The sequence below is a fragment of the Dendrobates tinctorius genome, unplaced genomic scaffold (genome assembly GCF_039654945.1).
Source record: "Dendrobates tinctorius isolate UK_male_01 unplaced genomic scaffold, ASM3965494v1 ptg000129l, whole genome shotgun sequence".
Classification (NCBI taxonomy): domain Eukaryota; kingdom Metazoa; phylum Chordata; class Amphibia; order Anura; family Dendrobatidae; genus Dendrobates; species Dendrobates tinctorius.
The window spans coordinates 49,548,893-49,563,582 of NW_027361797.1; the positions used below are offsets into that span (position 1 = coordinate 49,548,893).

At 49.5% G+C, this 14,690-nt stretch overlaps 1 protein-coding gene across 1 annotated transcript in view; it reads right to left on the reverse strand.

Annotated features, from left to right (window-relative positions):
- Positions 1-9,148, reverse strand: part of ADAP1 (ArfGAP with dual PH domains 1) — a 327,348-nt gene extending 318,200 nt beyond the window's left edge. The window contains exon 1 of the mRNA XM_073543118.1: positions 8,795-9,148. Coding sequence (XP_073399219.1) covers positions 8,795-8,879 — 85 coding nt within the window. The 5' untranslated portion in view covers positions 8,880-9,148. The remainder of the gene's footprint in view (positions 1-8,794) is intronic.
- Positions 9,149-14,690: the final 5,542 nt, after the last annotated feature.

Below are 14,690 nucleotides of genomic sequence, written 5' to 3' on the forward strand. Positions count from 1 at the left end.
ACGTATAGGTTGGCATGTCTCAATACATACCCAGGACTTCTCCACAGGTATAACCTATATGCCCGCTTATGACGTATAGGTTGGCATGTCTCTATACATACCCAGGACTTCTCCGCAGGTATAACCTATATGCTCGCTTATGACGTATAGGTTGGCATGTCTCTATACATACCCAGGACTTCTCCGCAGGTATAACCTATATGCCCGCTTATGACGTATAGGTTGGCATGTCTCCATACATACCCAGGACTTCTCCGCAGGTATAGCCTATATGCCCGCTTATGACGCATAGGTTGGCATGTCTCCATACATACCCAGGACTTCTCCGCAAGTATAGCCTATATGCCCGCTTATGACGTATAGGTTGGCATGTCTCTATACATACCCAGGACTTCTCCGTAGGTATAAACTATATGCCCGCTTATGACGTATAGGTTGGCATGTGTCCATACATACCCAGGACTTCTCCGCAGGTATAACCTATATGCCCGCTTATGACGTATAGGCTGGCATGTCTCCATACATACCCAGGACTTCTCCGCAGGTATAGCCTATATGCCCGCTTATGACGTATAGGTTGGCATGTCCCCATACATACCCAGGACTTCTCCGCAGGTATAGCCTATATGCCCGCTTATGACGTATAGGTTGGCATGTGTCCATACATACCCAGGACTTCTCCGCATGTATAACCTATATGCCCGCTTATGACGTATAGGCTGGCATGTGTCCATACATACCCAGGACTTCTCCGCAGGTATAACATATATGCCCGCTTATGACGTATAGGTTGGCATGTGTCCATACATACCCAGGACTTCTCCGCTGGTATAACCTATATGCCCGCTTATGACGTATAGGCTGGCATGTCCCCATACATACCCAGGACTTCTCCGCAGGTATAACCTATATGCCCGCTTATGACGTATAGGTTGGCATGTCCCCATACATACCCAGGACTTCTCCGCAGGTATAACATATATGCCCGCTTATGACGTATAGGTTGGCATGTCCCCATACATACCCAGGACTTCTCCGCAGGTATAGCCTATATGCCCGCTTATGACGCATAGGTTGGCATGTCTCCATACATACCCAGGACTTCTCCGCAGGTATAACCTATATGCCCGCTTATGACGTATAGGCTGGCATGTCCCCATACATACCCAGGACTTCTCCGCAGGTATAACCTATATGCCCGCTTATGACGTATAGGCTGGCATGTCCCCATACATGCCCAGGACTTCTCCGCAGGTATAACCTATATGCCCGCTTATGACGTATAGGCTGGCATGTGTCCATACATACCCAGGATTTCTCCGCAGGTATAGCCTATATGCCCGCTTATGACGTATAGGTTGGCATGTCTCAATACATACCCAGGACTTCTCCACAGGTATAACCTATATGCCCGCTTATGACGTATAGGTTGGCATGTCTCTATACATACCCAGGACTTCTCCGCAGGTATAACCTATATGCCCGCTTATGACGTATAGGTTGGCATGTCTCTATACATACCCAGGACTTCTCCGCAGGTATAACCTATATGCCCGCTTATGACGTATAGGTTGGCATGTCTCAATACATACCCAGGACTTCTCCACAGGTATAACCTATATGCCCGCTTATGACGTATAGGTTGGCATGTCTCTATACATACCCAGGACTTCTCCGCAGGTATAACCTATATGCCCGCTTATGACGTATAGGCTGGCATGTGTCCATACATACCCAGGATTTCTCCGCAGGTATAGCCTATATGCCCGCTTATGACGTATAGGTTGGCATGTCTCAATACATACCCAGGACTTCTCCACAGGTATAACCTATATGCCCGCTTATGACGTATAGGTTGGCATGTCTCTATACATACCCAGGACTTCTCCACAGGTATAACCTATATGCCCGCTTATGACGTATAGGTTGGCATGTCTCTATACATACCCAGGACTTCTCCGCAGGTATAACCTATATGCCCGCTTATGACGTATAGGCTGGCATGTGTCCATACATACCCAGGATTTCTCCGCAGGTATAGCCTATATGCCCGCTTATGACGTATAGGTTGGCATGTCTCAATACATACCCAGGACTTCTCCGCAGGTATAACCTATATGCCCGCTTATGACGTATAGGTTGGCATGTCTCTATACATACCCAGGACTTCTCCGCAGGTATAACCTATATGCTCGCTTATGACGTATAGGCTGGCATGTCTCTATACATACCCAGGACTTCTCCGCAGGTATAACCTATATGCCCGCTTATGACGTATAGGTTGGCATGTCTCCATACATACCCAGGACTTCTCCGCAGGTATAGCCTATATGCCCGCTTATGACGCATAGGTTGGCATGTCTCCATACATACCCAGGACTTCTCCGCAAGTATAGCCTATATGCCCGCTTATGACGTATAGGTTGGCATGTCTCTATACATACCCAGGACTTCTCCGTAGGTATAAACTATATGCCCGCTTATGACGTATAGGTTGGCATGTGTCCATACATACCCAGGACTTCTCCGCAGGTATAACCTACAGTGCCTACAAGTAGTATTCAACCCCCTGCAGATTTAGCAGGTTTACACATTCGGAATTAACTTGGCATTGTGACATTTGGACTGTAGATCAGCCTGGAAGTGTGAAATGCACTGCAGCAAAAAAGAATGTTATTTCTTTGTTTAATTTTTTTCTAAATTGTGAAAAGTTTATTCAGAGGGTCATTTATTATTCAACCCCTCAAACCACCAGAATTCTGTTTGGTTCCCCTAAAGTATTAAGAAGTATTTCAGGCACAAAGAACAATGAGCTTCACATGTTTGGATTAATTATCTCTTTTTCCAGCCTTTTCTGACTATTTAAGACCCTCCCCAAACTTGTGAACAGCACTCATACATGGTCAACATGGGAAAGACAAAGGAGCATTCCAAGGCCATCAGAGACAAGATCGTGGAGGGTCACAAGGCTGGCAAGGGGTACAAAACCCTTTCCAAGGAGTTGGGCCTACCTGTCTCCACTGTTGGGAGCATCATCCGGAAGTGGAAGGCTTATGGAACTACTGTTAGCCTTCCACGGCCTGGACAGCCTTTGAAAGTTTCCTCCCGTGCCGAGGCCAGGCTTGTCCGAAGAGTCAAGGCTAACCCAAGGACAACAAGGAAGGAACTCCGGGAAGATCTCATGGCAGTGGGGACATTGGTTTCAGTCAATACCATAAGTAACGTACTCCACCGCAATGGTCTCCTTTCCAGACGAGCCCGTAAGGTACCTTTACCTTCAAAGTGTCATGTCAAGGCTCGTCTACAGTTTGCTCATGATCACTTGGAGGACTCTGAGACAGACTGGTTCAAGGTTCTCTGGTCTGATGAGACCAAGATCGAGATCTTTGGTGCCAACCACACACGTGACGTTTGGAGACAGGATGGCACTGCATACGACCCCAAGAATACCATCCCTACAGTCAAGCATGGTGGTGGCAGCATCATGCTGTGGGGCTGTTTCTCAGCCAAGGGGCCTGGCCATCTGGTCCGCATCCGTGGGAAGATGGATAGCACGGCCTACCTGGAGATTTTGGCCAAGAACCTCCGCTCCTCCATCAAGGATCTTAAGATGGGTCGTCATTTCATCTTCCAACAAGACAATGACCCAAAGCACACAGCCAAGAAAACCAAGGCCTGGTTCAAGAGGCAAAAAATCAAGGTGTTGGAGTGGCCTAGTCAGTCTCCTGACCTTAACCCAATTGAAAACTTGTGGAAGGAGCTCAAGATTAAAGTCCACATGAGACACCCAAAGAACCTAGATAACTTGGAGAAGATCTGCATGGAGGAGTGGGCCAAGATAACTCCAGAGACCTGTGCCGGCCTGATCAGGTCTTATAAAAGACGATTATTAGCTGTAATTGCAAACAAGGGTTATTCCACAAAATATTAAACCTAGGGGTTGAATAATAATTGACCCACACTTTTATGTTTAAAATTTATTAAAATTTAACTGAGCAACATAACTTTTTGGTTTGTAAGATTTATGCATCTGTTAATAAATCCTGCTCTTGTGTGAAGTTTGAAGGCTCTAACTTATTTGCATCTTATCAAACCTGCTAAATCTGCAGGGGGTTGAATACTACTTGTAGGCACTGTATATGCCCGCTTATGACGTATAGGCTGGCATGTCTCCATACATACCCAGGACTTCTCCGCAGGTATAGCCTATATGCCCGCTTATGACGTATAGGTTGGCATGTCCCCATACATACCCAGGACTTCTCCGCAGGTATAGCCTATATGCCCGCTTATGACGTATAGGTTGGCATGTGTCCATACATACCCAGGACTTCTCCGCATGTATAACCTATATGCCCGCTTATGACGTATAGGCTGGCATGTGTCCATACATACCCAGGACTTCTCCGCAGGTATAACATATATGCCCGCTTATGACGTATAGGTTGGCATGTGTCCATACATACCCAGGACTTCTCCGCTGGTATAACCTATATGCCCGCTTATGACGTATAGGCTGGCATGTCCCCATACATACCCAGGACTTCTCCGCAGGTATAACCTATATGCCCGCTTATGACGTATAGGTTGGCATGTCCCCATACATACCCAGGACTTCTCCGCAGGTATAACATATATGCCCGCTTATGACGTATAGGTTGGCATGTCCCCATACATACCCAGGACTTCTCCGCAGGTATAGCCTATATGCCCGCTTATGACGCATAGGTTGGCATGTCTCCATACATACCCAGGACTTCTCCGCAGGTATAACATATATGCCCGCTTATGACGTATAGGCTGGCATGTCCCCATACATACCCAGGACTTCTCCGCTGGTATAACCTATATGCCCGCTTATGACGTATAGGTTGGCATGTGTCCATACATACCCAGGACTTCTCCGCTGGTATAACCTATATGCCCGCTTATGACGTATAGGTTGGCATGTCCCCATACATACCCAGGACTTCTCCGCAGGTATAGCCTATATGCCCGCTTATGACGTATAGGCTGGCATGTCCCCATACATACCCAGGACTTCTCCGCAGGTATAGCCTATATGCCCGCTTATGACGCATAGGTTGGCATGTCCCCATACATACCCAGGACTTCTCCGCAGGTATAGCCTATATGCCCGCTTATGACGTATAGGTTGGCATGTCTCTATACATACCCAGGACTTCTCCGTAGGTATAAACTATATGCCCGCTTATGACGTATAGGTTGGCATGTGTCCATACATACCCAGGACTTCTCCGCAGGTATAACCTATATGCCCGCTTATGACGTATAGGCTGGCATGTCTCCATACATACCCAGGACTTCTCCGCAGGTATAGCCTATATGCCCGCTTATGACGTATAGGTTGGCATGTCCCCATACATACCCAGGACTTCTCTGCAGGTATAGCCTATATGCCCGCTTATGACGTATAGGTTGGCATGTGTCCATACATACCCAGGACTTCTCCGCAGGTATAGCCTATATGCCCGCTTATGACGCATAGGTTGGCATGTCCCCATACATACCCAGGACTTCTCCGCAGGTATAACCTATATGCCCGCTTATGACGCATACGTTGGCATGTCTCCATACATACCCAGGACTTCTCCGCAGGTATAGCCTATATGCCCGCTTATGACGTATAGGTTGGCATGTCTCTATACATACCCAGGACTTCTCCGTAGGTATAAACTATATGCCCGCTTATGACGTATAGGTTGGCATGTGTCCATACATACCCAGGACTTCTCCGCAGGTATAACCTATATGCCCGCTTATGACGTATAGGCTGGCATGTCTCCATACATACCCAGGACTTCTCCGCAGGTATAGCCTATATGCCCGCTTATGACGTATAGGTTGGCATGTCCCCATACATACCCAGGACTTCTCCGCAGGTATAGCCTATATGCCCGCTTATGACGTATAGGTTGGCATGTCCCCATACATACCCAGGACTTCTCCGCAGGTATAACCTATATGCCCGCTTATGACGTATAGGCTGGCATGTCCCCATACATACCCAGGACTTCTCCGCAGGTATAACATATATGCCCGCTTATGACGTATAGGCTGGCATGTCCCCATACATACCCAGGACTTCTCCGCAAGTATAACCTATATGCCCGCTTATGACGTATAGGTTGGCATGTCCCCATACATACCCAGGACTTCTCCGCAGGTATAACATATATGCCCGCTTATGACGTATAGGCTGGCATGTCCCCATACATACCCAGGACTTCTCCGCAAGTATAACCTATATTCCCGCTTATGACGTATAGGCTGGCATGTCCCCATACATACCCAGGACTTCTCCGCAAGTATAACCTATATTCCCGCTTATGACGTATAGACTGGCATGTCTCCATACATACCCAGGACTTCTCCGCTGGTATAACCTATATGCCCGCTTATGATGTATAGGCTGGCATGTCCCCATACATACCCAGGACTTCTCCGCAAGTATAACCTATATTCCCGCTTATGACGTATAGGCTGGCATGTCTCCATACATACCCAGGACTTCTCCGCTGGTATAACCTATATGCCCGCTTATGACGTATAGGCTGGCATGTCCCCATACATACCCAGGACTTCTCCGCTGGTATAACCTATATGCCCGCTTATGACGTATAGGCTGGCATGTCTCCATACATACCCAGGACTTCTCCGCTGGTATAACCTATATGCCCGCTTATGACGTATAGGCTGGCATGTCTCCATACATACCCAGGACTTCTCCGCAGGTATAACCTATATGCCCGCTTATGACGTATAGGCTGGCATGTCCCCATACATACCCAGGACTTCTCCGCTGGTATAACCTATATGCCCGCTTATGACGTATAGGCTGGCATGTCTCCATACATACCCAGGACTTCTCCGCTGGTATAGCCTATATGCCCGCTTATGACGTATAGGCTGGCATGTCTCCATACATACCCAGGACTTCTCCGCTGGTATAACCTATATGCCCGCTTATGACGTATAGGCTGGCATGTCTCCATACATACCCAGGACTTCTCCGCTGGTATAGCCTATATGCCCGCTTATGACGTATAGGCTGGCATGTCTCCATACATACCCAGGACTTCTCCGCAGGTATAACCTATATGCCCGCTTATGACGTATAGGCTGGCATGTCCCCATACATACCCAGGACTTCTCCGCTGGTATAACCTATATGCCCGCTTATGACGTATAGGCTGGCATGTCTCCATACATACCCAGGACTTCTCCGCTGGTATAGCCTATATGCCCGCTTATGACGTATAGGCTGGCATGTCTCCATACATACCCAGGACTTCTCCGCAGGTATAACCTATATGCCCGCTTATGATGTATAGGTTGGCATGTCTCCATACATACCCAGGACTTCTCCGCTGGTATAACCTATATGCCCGCTTATGATGTATAGGTTGGCATGTCTCCATACATACCCAGGACTTCTCCGCTGGTATAACCTATATGCCCGCTTATGACGTATAGGCTGGCATGTCCCCATACATACCCAGGACTTCTCCGCAGGTATAACCTATATGCCCGCTTATGATGTATAGGTTGGCATGTCTCCATACATACCCAGGACTTCTCCGCAGGTATAACCTATATGCCCGCTTATGACGTATAGGCTGGCATGTCCCCATACATACCCAGGACTTCTCCGCTGGTATAACCTATATGCCTGCTTATGAGGTATAGGTTGGCATGTCTCCATACATACCCAGGACTTCTCCGCTGGTATAACCTATATGCCCGCTTATGACGTATAGGCTGGCATGTCCCCATACATACCCAGGACTTCTCCGCTGGTATAACCTATATGCCCGCTTATGATGTATAGGTTGGCATGTCTCCATACATACCCAGGACTTCTCCGCAGGTATAACCTATATGCCCGCTTATGACGTATAGGCTGGCATGTCCCCATACATACCCAGGACTTCTCCGCTGGTATAACCTATATGCCTGCTTATGAGGTATAGGTTGGCATGTCTCCATACATACCCAGGACTTCTCCGCTGGTATAACCTATATGCCCGCTTATGACGTATAGGCTGGCATGTCCCCATACATACCCAGGACTTCTCCGCAGGTATAACCTATATGCCCGCTTATGATGTATAGGTTGGCATGTCTCCATACATACCCAGGACTTCTCCGCTGGTATAACCTATATGCCCGCTTATGACGTATAGGCTGGCATGTCCCCATACATACCCAGGACTTCTCCGCAGGTATAACCTATATGCCCGCTTATGAGGTATAGGTTGGCATGTCCCCATACATACCCAGGACTTCTCCGCTGGTATAACCTATATGCCCGCTTATGAGGTATAGGTTGGCATGTCCCCATACATACCCAGGACTTCTCCGCAGGTATAACCTATATGCCCGCTTATGATGTATAGGTTGGCATGTCTCCATACATACCCAGGACTTCTCCGCTGGTATAACCTATATGCCCGCTTATGACGTATAGGCTGGCATGTCCCCATACATACCCAGGACTTCTCCGCTGGTATAACCTATATGCCCGCTTATGAGGTATAGGTTGGCATGTCCCCATACATACCCAGGACTTCTCCGCTGGTCTGTATACCTGCCAGCCTATAACTTCTAGATAAGGAAGGACATAACATATCCAGAGCTATATCTAACCTACATGCCAGTCTGCACCTGCTAAAGATGTTCTGCAGCAGCAGAAACACAACTCTTGCATGAGCCAAAGTGTCCCCCAGTGAGGGTCTGGCCCCCGCCCCGGAGCCCCGAGCAGTGCGGTTACCTGCAGCCCGGCAGTCGGCACAGACCGTGTTCCCCGGCTTGCGGGCCAGCTCCAGCAGGGCTCTCCGGTTCCTCTCTTCCGCCATGGTGCAGAGATGCCGTTATCTGCTGCTGCTGCCTCTGCTGCTCTCCTCCCCCCACAGACTGACACACACAAGGGCTACCGCAGGGGGCTGCACCTCGTCCTCATGGCTGCAGGTGGACGTCTGTCTGCTCTCGGCCGTCACCGCCCGCCCGTCTCCTCCTTCCTCCTCATTCAAACTGGACTCGGCTCCGGTGACACGGACACTTCTGGTTCCGCATTCCTCCAAATAGTCAGAAAGTCGCGAGGAGATGCGCTGCTCGGGGGCGCCACCTGCTGTCCGCTGCGCGACCTGCAGGCGCAGGGCATTCCCTCATCTCACTCCTGGACTACAATAGAAAGGCTGACGTCATAGGTTTTACCATATAAGGACTTGGGACTTCCTAGCCTGGCCATGGGGATGGGAGCTGCCCTGCTGGGCGTCTGACACTCATCTGCACATATTCATTGGGAAACTGGACAGAACAGCAATCAATTCTAATCACCAGCTTTATAAATACTACTAGCTGAAGAGCCCGGCGCTGCCCGGGCACAGTAACCAACTACGGTTAGTTCTAGCAAATTATAATGAGCATATCTATATATAAAAAAGCTGAGTGTAGAGCCCCGCCAACTCCGCATAGCCACATTCACTATAATATCCCACATCATCCCGTCAGCCAGAGCCACCGGACTACTACCACTAATATCCCACATCATCCCGTCAGCCAGAGCCACCGGACTACTACCCCTAATATCCCACATCATCCCGTCAGCCAGAGCCACCGTACTACTACCCCTAATATCCCACATCCCGTCAGCCAGAGCCACCGGACTACTACCCCTAATATCCCACATCATCCCGTCAGCCAGAGCCACCGGACTACTACCCCTAATATCCCACATCATCCCGTCAGCCAGAGCCACCGGACTACTACCCCTAATATCCCACATCATCCCGTCAGCCAGAGCCACCGGACTACACCCCTAATATCCCACATCATCCCGTCAGCCAGAGCCACCGGACTACTACCCCTAATATCCCACATCATCCCGTCAGCCAGAGCCACCGGACTACTACCCCTAATATCCCACATCATCCCGTCAGCCAGAGCCACCGTACTACTACCCCTAATATCCCACATCCCGTCAGCCAGAGCCACCGGACTACTACCCCTAATATCCCACATCATCCCGTCAGCCAGAGCCACCGGACTACTACCCCTAATATCCCACATCATCCCGTCAGCCAGAGCCACCGTACTACTACCCCTAATATCCCACATCCCGTCAGCCAGAGCCACCGGACTACACCCCTAATATCCCACATCATCCCGTCAGCCAGAGCCACCAGACTACTACCCATAATATCCCACATCATCCCGTCAGCCAGAGCCACCGGACTACTACCCCTAATATCCCACATCATCCCGTCAGCCAGAGCCACCGTACTACTACCCCTAATATCCCACATCCCGTCAGCCAGAGCCACCGGACTACTACCCCTAATATCCCACATCATCCCGTCAGCCAGAGCCACCGGACTACTACCCCTAATATCCCACATCATCCCGTCAGCCAGAGCCACCGGACTACTACCCCTAATATCCCACATCATCCCGTCAGCCAGAGCCACCGGACTACTACCCCTAATATCCCACATCATCCCGTCAGCCAGAGCTACCGGACAACTACCCCTAATATCCCACATCATCCCGTCAGCCAGAGCCACCGGACTACTACCCCTAATATCCCACATCATCCCGTCAGCCAGAGCCACCGGACTACTACCCCTAATATCCCACATCATCCCGTGAGTCAGAGCCACCGGACTACTACCTCTAATATCCCACATCATCCCGTCAGCCAGAGCCACCGGACTACTACCCCTAATATCCCACATCATCCCGTCAGCCAGAGCTACTGGACTACTACCCCTGATATCCCACATCATCCCGTCAGCCAGAGCTACTGGACTACTACCCCTGATATCCCACATCATCCCGTCAGCCAGAGCCACCGGACTACTACCCCTAATATCCCACATCATCCCGTCAGCCAGAGCCACCGGACTACTACCCCTAATATCCCACATCATCCCGTCAGCCAGAGCCACTGGACTACTACCCCTGATATCCCACATCATCCCGTCAGCCAGAGCTACTGGACTACTACCCCTGATATCCCACATCATCCCGTCAGCCAGAGCCACCGGACTACTACCCCTAATATCCCACATCATCCCGTCAGCCAGAGCCACCGGACTACTACCCCTGATATCCCACATCATCCCGTCAGCCAGAGCTACTGGACTACTACCCCTGATATCCCACATCATCCCGTCAGCCAGAGCCACCGGACTACTACCCCTAATATCCCACATCATCCCGTCAGCCAGAGCCACCGGACTACTACCCCTAATATCCCACATCATCCCATCAGCCAGAGCCACCGGACTACTACCCCTAATATCCCACATCATCCCGTCAGCCAGAGCCACCGGACTACTACCCCTAATATCCCACATCATCCCGTGAGTCAGAGCCACCGGACTACTACCTCTAATATCCCACATCATCCCGTCAGCCAGAGCCACCGGACTACTACCCCTAATATCCCACATCATCCCGTCAGCCAGAGCTACTGGACTACTACCCCTGATATCCCACATCATCCCGTCAGCCAGAGCTACTGGACTACTACCCCTGATATCCCACATCATCCCGTCAGCCAGAGCCACCGGACTACTACCCCTAATATCCCACATCATCCCGTCAGCCAGAGCCACCGGACTACTACCCCTAATATCCCACATCATCCCGTCAGCCAGAGCCACCGGACTACTACCCCTAATATCCCACATCATCCCGTCAGCCAGAGCTACTGGACTACTACCCCTGATATCCCACATCATCCCGTCAGCCAGAGCTACTGGACTACTACCCCTGATATCCCACATCATCCCGTCAGCCAGAGCTACTGGACTACTACCCCTGATATCCCACATCATCCCGTCAGCCAGAGCCACCGGACTACTACCCCTAATATCCCACATCATCCCGTCAGTCAGAGCCACCGGACTACTACCCCTAATATCCCACATCATCCCGTCAGCCAGAGCTACTGGACTACTACCCCTGATATCCCACATCATCCCGTCAGCCAGAGCTACTGGACTACTACCCCTGATATCCCACATCATCCCGTCAGCCAGAGCCACCGGACTACTACCCCTAATATCCCACATCATCCCGTCAGCCAGAGCCACCGGACTACTACCCCTAATATCCCACATCATCCCGTCAGCCAGAGCCACCGGACTACTACCCCTAATATCCCACATCATCCCGTCAGCCAGAGCCACCGGACTACTACCCCTAATATCCCACATCACCCCGTCAGCAAGAGCTACCGGACTACTACCCCTAATATCCCACATCATCCCGTCAGCCAGAGCCACCGGACTACTACCCCTAATATCCCACATCATCCCGTCAGCCAGAGCTACTGGACTACTACCCCTGATATCCCACATCATCCCGTCAGCCAGAGCCACCGGACTACTACCCCTAATATCCCACATCATCCCGTCAGCCAGAGCCACCGGACTACTACCCCTAATATCCCACATCATCCCGTCAGCCAGAGCCACCGGACTACTACCCCTAATATCCCGCATCATCCCGTCAGCAAGAGCTACCGGACTACTACCCCTAATATCCCGCATCACCCCGTCAGCAAGAGCTACCGGACTACTACCACTAATATCCCACATCATCCCATCAGCAAGAGCTACCGGACTACTACCCCTAATATCCCACATCATCCCGTCAGCCAGAGCCACCGGACTACACCCCTAATATCCCACATCATCCCGTCAGCCAGAGCCACCGGACTACTACCCCTAATATCCCACATCATCCCGTCAGCAAGAGCCACCGGACTACTACCACTAATATCCCACATCATCCCGTCAGCCAGAGCCACCGGACTACTACCCCTAATATCCCACATCATCCCGTCAGCAAGAGCCACCGGACTACTACCACTAATATCCCACATCATCCCGTCAGCCAGAGCCACCGGACTACTACCACTAATATCCCACATCATCCCGTTAGCCAGAGCCACCGGACTACACCCCTAATATCCCACATCATCCCGTCAGCCTGGGGTCAGAACCAGAGCGCTGAGGGATTTGCCCTCACTTCCATACCTGGGATCCCTTTAAGAGAGGCCTGTGGTTAACCCCTTAGTGACAGGGCCAATTTTTTAAATTATGACCTGTTACTTTATGTGGTAATAACTCCGGAACGCTTCAACAAATCCTTTTGATTATGAGATTTTTTTTTTCGTGGCACATAATAATTTATGATAATGGTAAATTTAGGTTGATATGTTTTGTGTTTATTTATAAAAAATATCAGAAACTTGACAAATATAAAAAAATTCAATTTTCAAACTTTGAATTAATATCTCTTTAATCCAGATAGTCATACCTCACAAAAACATTAATAAATAACATTCCCCACATGTCTGCCTTACATCAGCACCATTTTTAAAGCGCTAATTTATTCTGTTGACGTTTTAGAAGGTTTAAAAATGTAGCAGTAATTTTTCATTTTTTCAAAGATATATACAAAATTTATTTTTTTGAGGGACCTATCCAGGTTTGAAGTGACTTTAGGAGTGCTACATATTGGAAGACCCCCAAATGTGATACCATTTTAAAAACAGCACCCCCTGACATATTGAAAACTTCTGTCAGATAATTTATTAACCCTTCAGGTGATTTTCAGGAATTAATGCAAAGTGGTATAGCCGGAATGAAAAAGTGTTTGTTTACCACCTAAATGTCGCTAACTTCTGAACCGACCGCTAGAGCCAGGAGACTCTAAGGCCGCTATTTGGCCATGAACTGCTATGGCAAACATCAGGCCCACACAATCATGATCTTGGGGTGTCAATTAGATTAAAGTGGAAGCCCCCACAATCTATTAACCATTTATTAGATGTAGTCACTTTTGACAGCAGCAACTAAGGGGTTAAATAGATATGGACGCTGACAACACTGATCGTTTGTGATACACAAAGTTGTCAGCTATAGTGTACAGCCGACAGCTGCTGGATTGTCACCTGTGTGGGGATGCTAGTCTCTTAGGGTGTGAGGACACGCTGCGGATTATGCTGCGGATTGATCCACGCAGATTTTGCAAAATCTGCAGGTAAATCCGCAGGTCAAAAGACCTGCGGTTTATCTGCGGATTAGCCTGCGGTTTTTCATCTCCACAATGGAGGAGATGGCAAACCGCAGCGGAATCTGCAGAAAGAATTGACATGTCAATTCTTTCTGCGGTTTTGAAACCGCAGCAAATTCGCGATGAAAATTCCGCAGCGTCTGCACAGCGTTTTTTTTTTTTCCATAGGGTATAAAGGTACTGTACAACGCAGCAGTAACTGCTGCGGATCCGCAGCGCCAAATCCGCTGCGGATCCGCGGCAGAATCCGCAGCGTGTGCACACACCCTTATATCTCAGGTCAGTAAAAAGACGTATTGGCTGTCATTAAGGGGTTAAACTAAAGCGCTGGATGGATTTGCCCTGACTTCCATACCAATGATCCCTTTAATAGAAGCCTGGGGTCAGAATCAGAGCGCTGAGGGATTTGCCCTAACTTCCATACCGGAGATCCCTTTAAGAGGAAAGATGTGCCTATGGGATGGAGGATGTGTGATGGGGATATAGGTACGGGAGGGGGGGGGGATTCATTTCTATCATGTGCTCTCTGCTCCTTTCTGGGGGGCAGACAATGGCTGGGAGCTTATTTTCCCGGGGAT